Source organism: Heloderma suspectum, chromosome 6, assembly GCF_057233095.1.
Source record: "Heloderma suspectum isolate Gila_16-S chromosome 6, 16-S_ref, whole genome shotgun sequence".
NCBI classification, from domain to species: Eukaryota; Metazoa; Chordata; class Lepidosauria; order Squamata; family Helodermatidae; genus Heloderma; species Heloderma suspectum.
In genome coordinates, this window is record NC_139463.1 from 9,849,246 (window position 1) to 9,868,351 (window position 19,106).

General features: G+C 45.9%; 1 protein-coding gene across 1 annotated transcript in view; it reads left to right on the top strand.

Moving 5' to 3' along the window:
- Positions 1-18,905, top strand: part of TECTA (tectorin alpha) — a 103,558-nt gene extending 84,653 nt beyond the window's left edge. Inside the window, exons 16-24 of the mRNA XM_084807234.1 lie at positions 1,198-1,478; positions 3,253-3,363; positions 8,721-8,923; positions 13,182-13,345; positions 15,681-15,929; positions 16,038-16,200; positions 16,443-16,530; positions 16,869-16,985; positions 18,800-18,905. Coding sequence (XP_084663360.1) covers positions 1,198-1,478; positions 3,253-3,363; positions 8,721-8,923; positions 13,182-13,345; positions 15,681-15,929; positions 16,038-16,200; positions 16,443-16,530; positions 16,869-16,985; positions 18,800-18,900 — 1,477 coding nt within the window. The 3' untranslated portion in view covers positions 18,901-18,905. The remainder of the gene's footprint in view (positions 1-1,197; positions 1,479-3,252; positions 3,364-8,720; positions 8,924-13,181; positions 13,346-15,680; positions 15,930-16,037; positions 16,201-16,442; positions 16,531-16,868; positions 16,986-18,799) is intronic.
- Positions 18,906-19,106: the final 201 nt, after the last annotated feature.

Genomic DNA, 19,106 nt, shown 5'->3' on the forward strand with positions numbered 1-19,106 from the left:
TTTGAAGTGCAGCTGCTCATCGTGACAGCCCTCATAGCCACACCCCCAGGGAGAGTCAGGTAGCAGCGTTGCAGGTAGCAGTGTTGATCCATAACTATACACACATGCCAGCTCAAGATTTTCCAGGAGTCCCCTTTCCTAGCACCAGGGAGAAGCATTTTACCTCCTAGTCAACAAACCTAGTTGATTTCCTCTCCGCCAGGAGCAGGTCTTTTCTAAAGTTAGGGTCTTAACTGCCCATTCAAGACCAAGCCACCTCATAATGATATGCAGGGATTGCTCAAAATAATATTGCGTTGCTGGGAAAATCCATTTTCCTCTCCGCCACTGTGAGGATTGCTGCTAAGCTCAGAGGGAACAGAAAAGGGGAGATGGCAGCTGATGCTGTCGTCTGTCCTAATCAAAAGGTCCCGGCAAGTTCTCTGGGCAGTGTAGATAAATAGATATATTTTATTATGACCATAGATCATCACATTACATGTGCAATACTTACAACTGGGCAGTGTACATTACATTAAAAATATAAAATACAAACCATTAAACAGGATTAAAACCTGTGCATAATAAAAACCAAGGTAAAATCAGCAGCAAAGGGTGAAAACACTACAGCAGTTAAAACCAAAGGAAAACCAGCAGCAATAAAAGTGCAGTGATCTAAAACAGTTCGTCAAATGCCTGGGAGAAGAAAAAGGTTGTCACCTTTGTGGAAAAGACCATAACGTAGACACCAGATGAGCCTCTCTGGGGAGGGCATTCCACAGATGGGGTGCCACCACTAAAAAGGCCCGGTCTCTTGTAGTGTCTCACCTTAATGGGGGGGGGGGACCTGAAGGAGGGCCGCAGATTATGACCTTTGTGTCTAGGTAGGTAAATAAACAGGAAGCCTTTATAGCCCTTCCTGTGGAGGAGAGCCAATGGCCAGCCTGAGTGGGTGGAGCCACTGCAGTACTTGGGGACTATTCAATGCCCAAGAAGATGCTCCAAACAGGAGCCCTAGTGGCTCACCATGTATGGCAGCTCTACACAAGAGCTGTGGGCTACTAGTTCTAGTACTGAGAGCTCCTGTCGCCATCTCCTTCCCCAGAGTTCCCACTGCATCTTTCCACACCCACTGTATGCGGTGTTCTTTCCACACTGCATACAAAATAAATAAATAAATCTGTAGTGTTTGAGATTTATGTGTGTGCGTGTTTCTAGCTGCAATGAGCTCCAGTATGCCCAGTACGCCGCTGCCTGTGACAACGTGCAGATCCAGGTCCTGCAGAGTGACAGCTACTGCCTCAAACTGACCGACATGAAGGGCTTCTTCCAGCCCTGCTATGGGCTGCTGGACCCACTGCCCTTCTATGACTCCTGCTTTCTCGACGGCTGCTACAACCAGAAGAAGTACCAGCTGTGTGGCGCCCTGGCGGCCTACGGGGAGGCCTGCCGCTCCTTCGGCATCCTCAGCACGGAATGGATTGAGAAGGAAAATTGCTGTAAGCAAGCGAGGCTTAGTTCTTCCTAGGGATGTTGGAGAAATCTGGGGGGTAGAGTTCCATGGGTTTTCCTAGGTTCACCCCCCCACCCCCGTTCTGGTTCCTGCTGTGGCACCCAACTGGGTCTGCATGAATCTGGCCAGCTGGCAAATTTTCCTGGCTGTTTTGCACATTTCTTTGCAGGTTCTACAATTTGTGCAAATTTCTGAGCAATTTTCACAAGTTTCTGAAACATTTGTGCAAACCATGGTTGAATTTGCACAAATTTGGCTGAATTTGGGCAACTTCAGTTGTAATTTGCACTAATTGCAGAACCTGCAGGGGAAAAAATGCACAAAAAAATTCCCAGAGTTTTGGGAAAAGACCACAGCTCAACTCGCAAAGCAAGGCATACACGCTGTGGAACTCCACTGAGTCAAAAAGAACCCAATTTCCCAGCAACGGACTTCTCTAGTTCTTCCTCCTACTGAGGGCTTCCCAAACATTGTCCTAGTGAGCTTCCCTAAGGGTGCAATCCTATGCATGTTTAGACAGAGAAAAGGCCTACAACTCCCAGCATTCCCCAGCCAGCTGGTTGGGGTATGCTGGGAGTTGTAGGCCTTTTCTCTGTCTAAACATGCATAGGTTTGCGCCCTAAGTTAAAAAAAAAAAAATCTACATGCACACCACCTTTCAAGTTCTCATGCCAAGAGCAAGAAAGAGAGAAAATATCGCATGCATATGGTGTGGTAGCACCTGCTCTCAGGGGCTGCATTCCAGAGGGAGGGGGGGATGAAGGCAAAAAGGTGGTGCCAAAAATATCAGCCTATTGCAACTTGAAGTTCTTGCTGCCAGTAGCTAAGCCTTAGGGGAGGCATTTCAACTTTTTAGAATGGGGGAAAAATGTGCAAAAGCCAGGAAACCACCAAACCATCAGTGGTCAGAGGAAAGGGTGTGAGGCCAGGGGAAGGCAGCATGGCCATGTGGAGAAGCCCAGAGGACCGACTCTAGGACTTGGCTTACTGGCCCAAAATGCAAAGTTTGCAATATCTCGTACAGCCAGTTGAGTCCCCCGCAAAGTGTTCCTTGCTGGTCAAGCCGGGAAACCCATTCTGGATTGTATCCTCGCCCCCTCACACTTGCAATGACCAATACAAAGACGAAACACAGTTCCTCAAATAATTATTAGCCTTGCCTATGTCAAATGACTGATTTCTCCATAGATTTATTCAATTCTCCTCAGCAAAGGCTGGTTAACGCAGGAAAATGGCCCAGTTGTGCGGGCTCCCAGCTGGATCAATCCACTGTGGGCTTCCACCGCAGGATTTGGCTTTTGGCGTGTTACTGCAGTTTTTGGCAGGACCAACTCAATGCATTTTCGGGGCTGAAATGGGAAACACAAATCCTTCCCACACCATTAATAAATGGAAGTAAATAATAATGGAAGTAAATGAAAATAATTATATAAAAGTAAAATGGAAGTAAGTAATAATAATGTTCCAGAGATAATGAATATTAAGAATATAAGAAGAACCCTGTTGGACCAGAACTAAGGCCTCTCTAGTCTAGTCTGTCTAGTCTAGCATCCTTTTCCCCCACAAGTTCAACAAACATCTGTCCTTCTCAGCTCATGTCCCCCCCCCCCATTTTTTTAAGTGTGCTAAAGCGGGGTGTGTGTGTCTTCTCCTAGGTGATTATTGGGTGTGCAAGTGATAAGCAGCAGTTCAGGCAACTGGTCTTAAAATAAATTGGTTGTCCTTGTCTTCTTCTCTTCCCTTTCCCTTTTCCTTTTTAGCAGGAGTGGTTGAAGATCCCTGTGTGGGGGCGGACTGTCCCAACAGGACTTGTGAGGTGGACAACGGCGGAGAGCTGTGCGGTTGCATTGAACCGCCTCCGTATGGAAACAGTGAGTGCCCACCTCAAAGCTGCCAAGAGGGCCAAGTAACCAGGAATGTCGCCTCTAACATTTTCCCTACGGGCATATTTTTGGTTCAAGAGGGGTCGTCATACATGCCTTCACAGGGCTTCTGCTTCGGCAGCCCCACTCTGCTTTGCCTTCCAACCCCTAAGCATCATGCGCATTCCCACTTTACGCAGCCAGCGTGTCCGAGGTCATGGACACTGATAGGGTGAACGCTGCCAAGGGATGGGGAACTTTGGGTAGTATCCAATGTTAGTCCTTCTTCAAGTACACCCATTGAAATCAATGGGATTCATTTCATTGGGTCTATTCTAAGTAGAAGTAATATTGGATACTACGCTTTAGGGCTGTGCATGGACCCTCCCCCCGATCTTCCTCGGAGGCTGCTTCGGGGCTTCCACGGTGGGTCCAATTTGCTTCTGGCTGATTCAGGGGTGCCCTAAACCACTTTGGCCTCCAGAGTCGAAGCAGGATTCAGACATCTGAATCCCGCTCCCCCCCGCATGCGCCACCCAACCCCCAGCTCCTTACCTGGGCCCTTTGGATGTGCGTCGGCAGCTGCCTGGTTGTTCCAGGAGAGGGGGAGCCATTTTTAAAATGGCAACTCCCTGTATTTCCAGAAATAGATCCTGCTGGATCCAAAAATGGCTGCCGGCACGCATCCAGAGGGCCCAGGAAAGGAGCTGGTGGTGGCAGCTGTTAATTCACTATGAATTAACTGAGCGTTGGCCCCATAAGTACAGCCCAGCCTCTCTTCTCCCACTCCTCTCTTAGTCTAAAACAGAGAAGGGGAACCCCCGTGAGTTGGGGGCCACAATGTCCACTTGGAGCCCACCAGGGGCTGCACCCCGCCCCCGTCCAAATTGCCACTGCCCACATTGCCACCAAATTTGCTGCGGTTGCTGCAAAAAAAACAGCAAAATAAGGCATGCTTCCCAGGCATGCCTTGTTTCCTTGCAAAATCCCTGCTTTTTTCCTTTGCTGCTGCCACTGCAGCAACAAATTCAGGGGCAGGGGGGCTAAAAAAATGGCCACATGGGGGTCATGTAGTCTAGGAGAAGACCTACTGCAGGCCTGTGTCAGAAGCATGGAAAAGGAAATTGCATGCACAAATACAAGTTGCTTCCTCCCCTCTCTGTCCAAGAACTTGTGAATTCACCCTCAGGGCACTTAATTTCTGGGGTTGACGAGGTTGTCAAGATGGTTTTCCAGATAAAGCTTTTATCACGCTATTGTGTTGCCTCATCCGTAGAATTTTACAGGGGCCCCAAATGTCATCATCTTCCACTTGTAATCCTTCTGGGTTTTCCCACCGCTTTTTCCTAGGGATGTGTGAACTCACCCTCATCTGGGTTCTCTGGACACCCGCCCAGCCCCTGCCCCCACTTACCAGTCCCCGGACCGCACTCGAGTCCCTCCCATGCTCAGTGAGCAGCCTGCACTCCCCCCAACGGCTTCATCGAGCTCCGTAGTCACAATTAAAAAAAAAAAATGGCGATCACAAAAATGTGCAAGATATTGTACGGGCAAAAATGCACATTTTTGCAAAGGCACACATTGTGTGTTCAAAAATGTGCATTTGCAAAAATGTGCATTTTGCATATGTGAATATGTGCATTCACAAAAATGCGCATTTTCGCCTGTGCGCAAATATGCGCATTTTTGCTATTGCCATTTTATTTCTCAAAAAAATGGTGACTGTGAAGCTCAATGAGGCTGCTGGGGTGAGTGCAGGCCAGCCGCTGAGTGCGGGCAGGGGGCGAATGAGGCTGGGGCTCAGTGAGCGGAGCTCGGGGGTGCAGGTCCACCAGATTCCCCGACTGAATTGGGCACCCACGCCATCCCTACTTTTTCCATCTTTTTCCTTACCTCAGAAAATCCATTAAGGAGAGAACGGCAGAATAGTTGCACAGTGCCTTCTGCGTGATAATCTTAGGAGCCCTCCATCTGGGAGCACCCTTCGTTTTATTCTTTGCGCTGCTCCCAGTTCTGCATATTCTTAAGGAATCTTTTTTCCCTTGTATGTTCCATCTTTTAAACCCCTATTTTCCAAATAGTCAGACTTCCCTTTGCGTGGCACTGAATTTATTTTTGTTTACGAAGCACTGTTGATGCTCTTCGATCAAGGAACAACGTGATACAAAAACTGTAGGAACAATATGACAGAAATTCTTTATTTGAATGGCTGGGGGCAGCACTTTCATGAAGCCTGGGACATTTTGAATTGGGTCTTCCGCTGAGATACATTTTGGTCTAGTTCCAACAAGTGTGGCTTCCCTGCGCTATGCCAGTTTCATTCAGTGGTGGATCAGTCCCTCAGAATATTTTTTTTTTTAAAGACCCATTAATTCATCGAGGTGTCTCCCTTGGGTCTCAGCACTGAGTTGTTTCCTGTAGCACAATGTTCTATTGCTTCATGCAGCCTTGTTTTCAGCTTGCCCTGACCCCCAATGCTTCATCTGATTTCCATACAAATGCACACTTTTTAAAAAAAAAAAACCACACACATCAAAAATCAATTTTGCACAGCTCTCTTCCTTGCTGTCGGTGAATGTCAATTGCTTGTAGCCTCAGTTCGCCTGCACTGGAAAATGCTGGTTGCATCTGTCCATCAAACCTGGAGAGACAAGGGGAGGGGATTTATTTCATTAAAAGCACATCAGAGGCCTAGTTGTTTTTTTTTTAAAAAAAAACAACTCTCGGTTGTTGCGAACACTATCTCCTGCTTCCTGATCACTCCTGCTGGGGCTAAACAGCCAGGGATGTTCCATCCCTGCAATGCATTCTTTAGCATGACTTCTGAATGGGGAATTCTAGGTTGTTGGGGGAAAAACAACCCAGAGTTGGAATCCTGGGTCTCTCCACCAACAGCCTAGAATTCTTGGTTCAAATGTCACGTTAAACAACTCAGGGATGTAGCATCCCCAGGTAGTTTAGCTCCTCTGGCTTACAGTGGGGGTGATCGGCCTATGGGAACCAGCACATTCACTCGCTCCTGCTTTGTTCACAACACCCCATGGCTTTGGGGAAAAAAACCCTGGGTTGTTGTGACATCCAAATCAGGCAGAAAGTCCTGCTCAGGACTTCTGGTCCTGGCAGATCACCATTTGTATCCCAGGAGATCACATAAGAACTCATGAAGTGGCAGGAGAACTTCTTGGTGGCAAATCACTGTCTCCAAACTTCAAAGCATATCCAAAGAACGACCATTCATAGATGGGATGATGGCACTTCAACAACCCAGGCTGCATTGTCATTTTATTAATTTTAGTTAAAATGATTTTGAGGCCGCCTTGAACAGTAGAACCCTTAAAGCAATTGTCATTGCTACAAGCGACTTTGGTTTTGGCTGCACCTCGGGGGTTGCAGTTCTTGCAATTTATGGGTTTCGAAGAATGTACAAAGAGCCAGCACAGTTCAGTGTCTGGGTACATGTGTGTGAATGGGGTGCTTTGGAGTGTTAAGGATTTACCAATGCAGTTCCCCAAATAAGTTAGAGTGATGTTGTCAAAGGTTAGCCAGCTTGGTAGCATTTTGCTAGGAAGTCTCTACAAATGTAACGTGCATAAAATACTTCCTGTTGGGCATAATTACCCATTTTAAAAATTTATTTGGTCATTTATTTCTTGTCTGTAATTTACCTGTCACTTGTCCCTAAAGCATGATTAGCAGAGAATAAAAAGATTAGAACAACCTAAAATATCAAAAATGAGAAAAGTTAAGAACTTTTCAAACACTAGACATCTTTTTAAAGCCCCAAACAGTAGGTTAACTAGATCGGCCAGATAATGCCTCTGTAAAAAGAACAGATGTTGATAGATGATGGAAAGTGTATATGGAAGGTGCCTTTGGAAAGGAAATCCACAGTTGGTGCCACAGCTGAAAAGGCTCCACTCTGTACTCCTTGCGATCTTGCTTGTGTAAATCACAGTAGACTCTCCTTTGAAGATCTTGGTCTCCAGGAACGTATGTATGTGAGAAAGCACTGCCATGGGACACAGGCTGTGTTTCACTTTAAATTAAAACAACAATAACTAGCACCTTTTAGCAGGTCTGAAAGCTAATAACCAGTGCAGAATGCAGATGGGCCAGGATTTGAGTGATCCATTCTTTTATTCCCACTCTAACCACTACACCACACTGCTCTTGAAGTGGGAAGAAAAGAATTGGAGTTACTGGAGGAGTTTGTTTGCTTCTGGGGCAGAACAAATTCCCAAACATTTGGCTTGCAATCCATCAAAACCTCCATCTTGTCAGGATGCTATTTCTACTTGTAATGTCTAAAGCTGGGGTAGGCGACCTGGTGCCCTTTAGTGCTTGGACTACAACTCCCATCAGCCCTAGCCAGCATGGGCAATGGTCAGGGATTATGGGAGTTGTAGTCCAAAACATCTGGAGGGCACTATCTAAAGGATTCAGTGCTGCACCTGAAGTTGATTTAAAATTAAAACAGAGCTAGTTATTATCTGCACACAGTGGATACTGCACCCTGTAGTTTCAAGCAATTGCACCCAGCACCTCCATTTAAATATTAAACTAGTTTTACACCAGATAAGCCACTACTATATGCAAGCAGTGATTCGCAGACACTTCCATCTTAATAAATTAAGTTACAATTAATCTGACTTCCTCAGTCTTGCATGAATCATAGGGGGTTGGAGGGAAACAGCAGGGCCATCAAGATTTTATTGAACTGAATTGCTAATGTTCACATCCTTGATGACCATTTTTGCCTATGTTGTGGCCTTTAATGGAAACTTACAGTAATGCGTTTAACGACATTCCTCAATTGCTCATCTCAATGACTGCACACATCTCATAAGAACCTAAGAAGAGCCCTGCTGGATCAGACCAAGCGTCCATCTAGCCCAGCATTCTGCTTCAGTGGCCAACCAGCTGCCCACGGGAAACCCACAAACAGGACACAAGTGCAACAGCACCCTCCCGCCCATGTTCCCCAGCAACTCATGTACATCACCATGAGTTATGAGAACCAGTGTGGTGTAGTGGTGAGAGTGTTGGACTGGGAGCTGGGAGAACTGGGTTCTAGTCCCCACTCAGTCATGGAAACTCACTGCAGGACTTTGGGCCAGTCACAGACTCTCAGCCCAACCTGCCTCACAGGGCTGTTGTTGTGAGGATAAAATGGAGGAGGATGACGATAACGTAAGCCGCCTTGGGTTCCTTGCAAGAGGAAAAAAGGTGGGATATAAATACAATAAATAAATAATAAATCACCAAACTGCCTCTGATACTGAAGGGAGCATAGAGCCATCAGGACAAGGAGCTATTGATCTCTTTTTTGGCGTTGGGTGGGGCAACAACTCTGCTCTTCCTTTCAGACACACATGATATCCTGGATGCCGAAGTGACCTGCAAAGCTGCCCAGATGGAGGTGTCCATCTCGAAGTGCAAGCTGTTCCAGCTGGGCTTTGAGAGAGAGGGGGTGCGCATCAATGACCGCCACTGTCCCGGCATTGAAGGCGAAGATTTCATCTCCTTCCAGATCAATAACACCAAGGGCAACTGTGGGAACATAGTGCAGGTCAGAATGCTTGAGGAACTCTAGATTTACTTCTCCTTGCTGTGGTGTTCTTCCGCTCATAGAATCTTCTGGGTTTGCTGCACCTACATCCCAGTCTAAAATGTTTTGCATCACTGCCATCAAAGCAGCATCCTAAGCAGTTTAAAGTTATTTAGTTATATATAGGGGTGCACGAAAGTCACTCACCTGGTCTCGCAGCTTTTTGCGGTGGGGGGGAGGCGCTTCGCAGCTCCCCCCGCGAAGTTCAGGCCAGGGGGGGAGGCTTCCCGCCTCGCCCGGCCAAAATTCAGGCCGGGGGGGAGGCTTCCCGCCTCGCCCGGCCGCGAAATTAAAAGTTAAAAAACAAAACAAAAACGCCCCCGTGATAGGCTACGTGACGATTAACGTAGCCTATCACGGCTAGATCTGCAAAGTCAGCCGTGATAGGCTACGTAAATCGTCACGTAGCCTATCACGGGTGACTTAAAAAAAAAGAAAAAAAAAGCGCATACGCAAATGGCGGCCCCCATAGGGAGCCGCCATTCGCGTTCCTTATTTGGTCTCTGTAGTCTACGTAAATCTTTACGTAGACTACAGCGACCAAATAAGGAACGGGAATGGCGGCTCCCTATGGGGGCCGCCATTATCCGTACGTGCTATTTTTTTTTTTTAAGTCACCCGTGATAGGCTACGTGACGATTTACGTAGCCTATCACGGCTGACTTTGCAAATCTAGCCATGATAGGCTTCGTTAATCGTCACGTAGCCTATCACGGGGACATTTTTCTTTTTCTTTTATTGGAATGGCGGCGGCGGCAGCTGGTCGAAAGACTGGCTGCCGCTCCCGCCCTGGGCGAAGACCCGACGAACCGCTGGCCGGACCCGCCGCCGGGAGGCACATTCGGCAAAGGTAAGTCCTGTCCCGGGGGGGGGTGCGGGGGGCGGGGGGGGCGGAGAATTTCTCCCCGAAACTTGTTTGGGGGGCCGAACACATTGGCACTCGGCCCCCCGAAGTTTCGGGGAGAAATTCTCCGCCATCCCTAGTTATATATCATTGTTGGTGTATACGGCACTTTTCAGAGTTTCATAAGCAAGAAATAGACAGGTCACTGTCCTCAGGGAGTTTGCAATACAAAATAGATCATGCTTTATTGCAATTTTGCAGAGAGCTTCATCTATTGGCGGTATAAAAATATAATAAATAAATAAAATATTTTTTTATTTTATTGTAAGCTGCCCTGGGAACCTAGGATGAAGAGGGACGTTCTTTCTTTCTTTCTTTTTCTTGTATTTGGGGCTGATTGAATAACTTTTAGTTGTCTTGAACATCTGCTGTTTAACAATTCAATGTAAATGTTTGTTTTCTTTAATTTATTGATTTGTTAAATGGGTATCCCACTTTCCACCAAATGGTATTCAAAGTGGCCAATAGCAACAATACACATACAATAAAATATTACTTATTACATTTTATTTATTTATTTATTTATTTATTTATTTATTTATTTATTTATTACATTTTTATACCACCCAATAGCTGAAAATCTCTGGGCAGTTCTCAACAATTAATATAAAATATAAGAAAATACAAAGTAAAAAAACACATTTGCGTGTTACTGAAACCTTGTCCGAGATGCTATTTAGGGGTACTGAGAAGGAAGTGTGTGACAATTACAATTTGATAAGCAAAAGCTGCCACTTATTGTTAGGCCATCTTGTGTATGTGTGCGTGTGTACACACACACACACACACACACACACTCTGTCAGGGTGGAAACTGAGCTGATAGAACCCCAGAGCAGTTCTGATTCTGAGGAGGAACAGCAATCCGTGGGAGAGGAGCCAGCTCATCCCTCACAGGCACAGCAGCTGGCAGAGATTCCTCCTGCCGGCATTCCTGAGATAGTTAGTGACCCTGGCAGTGAGAGAGCGCTGGAGGGGGGCTTGCTGGACGCTCGGCACAGATGCAGGGAGCGGCGACAGATGGAGGGCGCCAAAAGGAGGCGCTCTGCTCGTTTGGCGCTAAAACAACGGTCGCGTCCCGAGGACCCAAGGGTAAGAGGGAGGATCACTCCATAGCCCATAAGTTCAGAGTCTTCCCGCACTTCTCCTTCAAACAGGGACCAACTGCCTTACCTGGAGCTTAGGCTACTCTGCTATCTTTCCCCAGTGCTGTTCCTTGCTTAGTCGCTGGTGATTAGCGTCTGAAAGAGTAATTAAGTTGTAAAAGGATTAAAGCCTTGAAAAGAATCCTTTTGTCTGTTTCTTGAGTTGGCTATTGGAGTAGACTGTAAGAGGCAGCTAGGGCGCTCCTGACACACACACACTTTATTGCTGTAAGCTGGCTTGGGAGGGCTAGGAGTGCACGAAAGCCACTTACCTGGTCTCGCAGCTTTTCGCAGTGGGGGGGAGGCGCTTCGCTGCTCTCCCCCCGAAGTTCAGGCTGGTTCCCATAGGGAGTTCCCATAGGGAGTTCCCATAGGGAGCCGCCATTCGCATTCCTTATTTGGTCGTTGTAGTCTACGTAAATCTTTACGTAGACTACAGCGACCAAATAAGGAACGCGAATGGCGGTTCCCTATGGGGGCCGCCATTTGCGTACGCGCTTTTTTTTTTTTTTAAGTCACCCATGATAGGCTACGTGACGATTTACGTAGCCTATCATGGCTGACTTTGCAAATCTAGCCGTGATAGGCTACGTTAATCGTCACGTAGCCTATCACGGGGGCGTTTTTTTTTTTTTTTACTGTTATTGGAATGGCGGCGGCGGCAGCCAGTCGAAAGATCGGCTGCCGCCCCCGCCCCTGACGAAGACCCGACGAACCGCCGCTGGGACCCGCCGCCGGGGGGGACATTCGGCAAAGGTAAGTCCCATCCCGGGGGGGGGGTGCGGGGGCGGGGTGTGTGGAGAATTTCTCCCCGAAACTTCTTTGGGGGGCCAAACACGTTGGCGCTCGGCCTCCCGAAGTTTCGGGGAGAAATTCTCCGCCAACCCTAGGGAGGGCTTCTGCCCTGAAAAGGCAGCCAATAAATATTTTAAATTATATATATAGATATATAGATATATTTCATTCATTCATTCACTCACTCACTCATTCACTCAGGGCTACAAAGGTAGGGTACAATTTTAGAAACAACCAGAGTCATTCACTAGAAACCAGATAACCTCAACAAACTATCATTTAGAATCCCCACCACTAATTAATGTACTGTTGTTGCTACTACATCTACATACATAGCAAGTATACAATTTATAAGAGGACAGGGCTCTGTTGCAAGGAGCTTACAATCAAACGGAGAGAACAAAGGAGTAAAGAGATGGAAATGGAGGCAAGGGGAAACAGGGGAAGAACAGGAAATAAATGATTTCAGTGACACCAGTTTAAGGTTAGTTACAGCCGGGCAGCCTTTCCCATCCTGGTGCCCTCCAGAAGTATTATGGAAGTTGTAGTCTAACACTTCTGGAGGCCACCAGTTTGGGGAAAGCTGAAGCAGGGTGTGGGGACTCAGGTTACACCTTAGTTTCATGGAAAGGATGAGTTCTGAGGAGAGATTTGAAGGAAGTAAGGAAGGGCATCACAGAGGCATTGGAGATCATTCCAGGCATACGGAGCAGCAGCTAGAGTGTTAGTTAATTTATCTGTCAGCTGACTGAAGCTTGCAGCCCTACTTAATTTTTAAAAATTAATTTATCCTTCGTAAGAAATTGCTGGGGGGAAAAGCTTCTATGAAAACTGCAATTCATTCCCCTTAGAGCTGTGAATTCCTGCCGAAGCATTGCATCAGTGCTGATGATCTGGGACCATTGCCCCTTTGCATCTCGAGCATGGGTGCCTTAATATACATGACCAATGGGACCACTGATGATCTGGGACCATTGGCCCTTTGCATCTTGAGCATGGGTGCCTTAATATACATGACCGATTTCCATTCCTCTCTGGTTATCCATCTGTATAAAATAGTTGGCCACTCAAGATCGTTCCTTGCAGGTTAAAGCGGCCTGTTGGATAGCCACCTTTGTTCCACCCAATTACATTAAGAAAATTAACAGTGCATCCTACACCCACTTTCCTGAGAGTACGCCCCATTGAAATCAGTGGGACTTGCTTCTCAGTAGATATGTATAGGATTGCTCTGTAAGTCTGCAGCATAGATATGCCTTTGCATGCTGTAAAATAGGACCATACAAGTCTTGAGAAGGGGCTTGCATCAGGTGGCAGGTTGTTATCCTCTGCATTTTTTTTTCTAGTACATCTGTCTTTTTCCCCCCACCATACAGTCCAACAGCACCCACATCATGTACAAAAACACTGTCTGGATTGAAAGCGCAAACAACACAGGGAACATAATCACCCGGGATCGAACCATCAATGTTGAATTCGCCTGTGCTTATGAGCTTGACATCAAAATTTCATTGGATTCTGTTGTGAGGCCAATGCTCAGGTAAGAGAAACACCTCACTCCTTTGTGCATCTGATCAGTTGTGGAATGTATGAAGGAACCCCATCTCATTGATTTAATTTGAGGAGTTCAGGATCCTCTGAGGTGACACCCACAGGAATGTCTTGGAGACTGCTCACATATTAGTTGGGTCAGGGCTTTGGAGATGTCGATGTTATCCTTGTGTCTAAATTCATGGGACTGATGTCATGTGTTGGGATACTGGGTAACAGAATGCAGAACTGGCAGGAAGCTGCTATATAATCAATCCAGTTCATGAGCTCCAAGCTCACCCACTGGATTATATCTAAGTAGGATAGATCAGGCCCATTAAAATATATGGGGCTTAATTTAAGCCCTGTTCATTTCAGTGGGCCAACTCTAATAGGCTTAACATTGGATACAACCTATTTTGTTGTTTCTGTGAATGAAGATCCAAGAGTATCTCCTATGTTTGCAAAAATGTACCCCATTATAGCATGTGAACAAGCCCTGTGATGGCCCAGTTAGTAAGAATATAAGGAGAGCTCCGCTGGATCAGAATAAGATCCATCCAGTCCAGCATTCTGTTCACACAGTGGCCAACCAGCTGCCCACAGGCAACCCACAAGTAGGACATGAGTGCAACAGCGCCCTCCTGCCCATGTTCCCCAGCAACTGGTGTACATAGGCATCCTGCTTCTGATACTGGAGGTAGCATATAGCTAGGGATGTCAGAGAATTCCACCACGGATCTCAGTGAGGCCGAATGCACTGGCCCGAAATCTGTGGCGGAACGAAGCCCCCCACCCCGCGAAAGGCACGTGAAATGGGACACTTACCTGGTGCCGTTCGCGCTGCTTTGCGAATGGTGGCTGCGTCTGCGGCCACCATTCGCTTCCCTATTTTTGCCATAATAGGCTATGTAAATACTTACGTAGCCTATCACGGTTAACACAGGGATGCCATTTGCATCCCTGTGGAGGCCGTGATAGGCTACGTAAATATTTACGTAGCCTATCACGGCGAAAGACGGGCACAAATGGCGTAGTGGCCGCTACGCCATTTGCACCCATTTTTTTGCCGTGATAGGCTATGTAAATATTTACGTAGCCTATTACGGCCAAAAAACAGGAATGCAAATGGCAGCCACCATAGCCGCCACCACTTGTGTCCGCAGGTTCCACATGGTGCCTGCGAATGCACCAGTCTGGCGGCTCCGCAGAGTTGCTGTGGAGCAGAGCTGGCCGGGTTAGGATTTCGGGGGGAGGTGCGGAGCGCCTCCCCCCTACCGCAAATCACCCCGTCAAAAAGGTAAGTGACTTTCGTACTTCCCTAGATATAGCCATCAGGACTAGCAGCCATTGATAGCCATCTCCTCCAGGAATTTATCCAATCCCCTTTGAAAGCCATCCAAAGTGGTGGCCATCACTACATCTTGTGGTAGCGTAGTTTAATTCTGTGCTGTGTGAAGATGTCCTTCCTTTTACCTGTCCTGAAGCTCCCTCCAGTTAGCTTCACGGGTTCTAATAATATGAGAGAGGGAGAAAAATGTCTCCCTATCCACTTTCTCCACACTATGCATAATTTTGTACACTTCTATCATGTCTCCCCTTACTTGCCTCTTTTCTAAGCGAAATAGTCAAAGACATTGAAACCTTTCCTCATAGGAGAGTTGCTCCAGCCCCTTGATCATTTTAGTTGCCCCCCCCCTTTTTTTTGCTCTAAACAATCCTGGAGTTTTGCATGTGAAAGTGCAAAAGGTTTTGACTCTCATGCAGAGACCCTTGTCGGATATGAGAAATTCTCATATATGAGAATTGTAGCACATCTGGCAATACCATAACATCATTAGGAGAAAACAGAACCCTACTCCATGCTACTTTCTTGAACAATGCAGAAAGATTTAGGTGGCAAAAATGTTTCATTGACAAGTGCAATTGATTTTTTTAAATGTTTTAAAAATACTGCTTTCTATCAGTCATAATAAAAATTTGACTGGCTTTGTCAAATTTGATAGAACAGGTCAGATCCAAGAGGACCACACAACTAGTTCTGTGCACTAGCTTTTCTTTTCTTTTTTTTGGCTTTGTAACTTTCATTGATCTATTTTATCTGGAAGCTGTTTTATAGAGTTGATGTTTTTCACTTCATTTAAGGTATTAGTTATTTTATGATGTTTTTAATATTTTGCTGTAAGCTGCCCTAGTAATCCTTTTGCAGGTGGGGTATCAATCTAAAATAATAAATAACAAAAACCCAAGGCAGATTTAGACTTGTGTTTCTCAAACAGCAAGCTTGCCCCATGTCTTTTCATTCATTCTTCAAACGTTTTTTTTTCTCCCTCCCTCCCTTTTAGTGTGATTAACCTGACAGTGCCTACGCAGGAAGGCAGTTTCACGACAAAGATGGCACTATACAAAAATTCCTCCTACAAGCATCCCTACCGGCAAGGGGAAGTGGTGTTAACAACTCGTGATGTGTTGTACGTCGGGGTCTTTGTCCTTGGGGCAGATTCCACTCATCTCATCCTAATGCTGAACAAATGTTATGCAACGCCTTCCCGAGACAGTAATGACAAGCTCCGATACTTCATCATTGAAGAAGGGTGAGTGATCCCCTTTTCCTTCCTCTCTTTTTGACAGTCCAAAAGATGAAGCCCGTAGGTCCCTTGCAGTTGTGTTGGGACCAACCAGTGAACTCTTGTGTGTTGCAGTTGCCAGAATATAAAGGACAACACCATTGGGATTGAAGAGAACGGAGTTTCACTGACCTGCCGCTTCCATGTCACTGTCTTCAAGTTCATTGGGGATTATGATGAGGTTCACCTCCACTGTGCTGTCTCACTCTGTGACTCAGAAAGATATTCGTGCAAAATAGTAAGTGGCATGGAACCTTACATCCAGGTCCCATAGATTTGCACAGCTTAGATTCTGTTTAGGAACCACTGGCAAACTGTATGCATTTTGAGGATTAGTGGCGCAGTATGGACTTCTCAGTGGTGGCCCCAAAACTCTGAAATGCTTTACCCCCTGAGGCTCCCCACTGTTCAAGCCTCTAGGCCTTTAGGTTGATTTCTGAAGTGCACACACGTCTTCTCTTCTTGGTTTGGTTTGGTCAGAACTGTCCTCAGAACACCCGGAGGGCCAGTGACTATACCAAAGAGCTCAATGAGCAGATCATCTCCGTGGGACCAATCAGGAGAAAGCGTAAGTGTGATATTTCTCCAGAGTTTCATCAAGGATGTTGGGTTTACTTTACTACACGGCCACTTCTTGAAATCTGGGAGCAGTTGTAGAGTCCACCATGCTGGAGAGACAGAATCCCACCTTTGTTTTTTTAAATAGTCTTTCTCTAGTCTCCAAGGAAGCAGAGATAGAATGGAAACTTGGAATGCAGCTCACCATAAACCAACATTTTTGCGTGGCTGCAACATGAATCATTTGTACTCTTCTTTCTTCATCTTTTTCCACGCTACATCATTCCTACCCCGACCAAAATCCTAGCAGATGGTTCTTTCATTATTTCTTTGCCTCTTGTATTTTAGGCCTAGACTGGTGTGAAGACAATGGAGGCTGTGAACAGATATGCACAAGCCAGGTGGATGGGCCATTGTGCAGCTGCGTAACAGGGACCTTGCAGGAAGATGGCAAGAGCTGCCGAGGTGATATATCGAGGCATCCTTCAAGTCATTCCCACAGGAAGGTTTGGGCTGACAAATCGAGGCATTCCTTTAGTGCCAGGTTTGGGCTGACAAATAGAGGCATTCCTTTAGTGCCAGGAATTGTCCATAAGTACCTTACACTTAAAACACCCCCCCAAAACCCCTTCTTTCCCCTTTGATATATTTTACCCATATGTCTTACCTCCTTTGTCAAACTCTTTTATGACCATATGAAGCTACCTAATCAAACCCTTGGTCCATCTGCCCAGTATTGTCTACTCCAGCAGTGGCTCCCCAATAGTCGAAACAGAACCCTCCTGCAAGTTCTGAGTAAGGATGTCAGAGAAATCTGCAATGGAATCAAATGAGTTCAGATTTCGATGAATCTGGCCTGTGAATTCTGCAGCTGACCGGCTTTTTCCGAAGTCACGTAGTTTCTACGAACTTGTGGACCAATTTTTCACTTTGGGGAGGGATTTGCACACTAATGCACACTTGTGCAAATGCATTAGTGCAGCATTAGTTGATGTGCACTAGGACTAATGTGCGCTAGCACAAGTAGAATGAAATTCTGATTTTGAAAATCCGATTCTGTCAACGAGAGGAAGATGGAACAAAAGGTGGCTGACAATTCCCGAAACATAGACAAAATGGATTTAACAAAATCCATACATCCCTACTGCTGAACTTTGCCCTTTCCTGTTTCCCTAATACCCTTCAGTATGTGATTTGCTTTATGGACAGGATACCTCCCCTTTCTATATGAATGTGTATAGCAGGGGTATGAACTTGAGCACGCTCCGGGAGAGAGCGCAGGACAGGAAGGCCTGGCGTGCTATGGTCCATGGGGTCACGAAGAGTCGGACACGACTGAACGACTGAACAACAACAACAATAGCAGGGGTAGGCAACTCCAGCTGTTTTGGCCTGCAGCTTCCATCATCTATCACCATTGGCTATGATGGTGAGAGCTGATGGGAATTGTAGGCCCACACATCTGGAGGCCACAAGTTGCCCACCCCTGGTGTATAGAGTCAACCTGCTTCATGCACCACCATGATGGGAATGGGGCATGGGGGGATAGATGAAGGTGCCGAATGATGCAGCAAGACTTTTTAAAGGGTTGAGTCTAGTGGCGGAGGTGGAGCATCTGGGCTGTGCTTCAGGCAGCAAAATGTATTGGGCTGGCACTGGAGTCATTAGGTATACACAGGGAAGATGCATCGGATGGGAATTCCCACGCAGTTGAATCAAAAGCACTAAAGAAAGATGGCAAATCAGTATAATTTAGGGGTGTGATGCAATTAAAGGAATTTTAGTTGATCATATGAGTTCTAGTTTGATTTTGCATGTGGGTAAAACCAATAGTTCTGAAGTTAGAAGTATCCTTTCTTTGTTTTTAGGTATGTATGTGTCATAGTAGGCTTCAGAGAGAATGGGGGGGAATGCCTCTTTTAATATGGTGCTTGCTATCTGCACTTTTTATAAGCATTTGTATAAAAAGATATCTAAAAATATATGTTTCCCTTTCATTAGGAGCAATTTTTTTAGTTAATTAAAAGTGTTTACAGTGCAATCCTATGTATGTCTTCTTAGAAGTAAGCCCCACTGCATTCAATGGGACTTACTCCCAGGTAAGTATGCATAGGATTGCAGCCTTTATTGATTAAATGTTGCCACCCTAGTATAATTTATTGCCCTATTGAGATCTTATTGGCCACACCCAGCAAATACTATGAATGTCAAATAACTGGAGACTTTGCTTCCTTAAAATGTGGCTTGTGTGTTCATTCTCTCTCCTTTTTTCTCTTTAGCAACCAGCTCTTCAACTGGACCTCAAGTCAGGCTGCTTTCACTCATTGTCACCCAACTATCATTATGGTGTGTTCTCTATAAATCAATCCCAACATCATAATTAACCCACGGCATCTATTTAAAGTACTGTACTTTATTTAACCATTCTAAGTCCCTGTAGGATAAACAAATGCAACCCTAAACTTGCGACCCACACACTGTTGTCAGTCATCGCCAACAATGACAACACTTTTGTCTGTTGCTGCACTGGAGTTGTTGACCTGTTTTAAATGGTCTTAATAAAGCTGTAAAAATTTAACAGGGCAC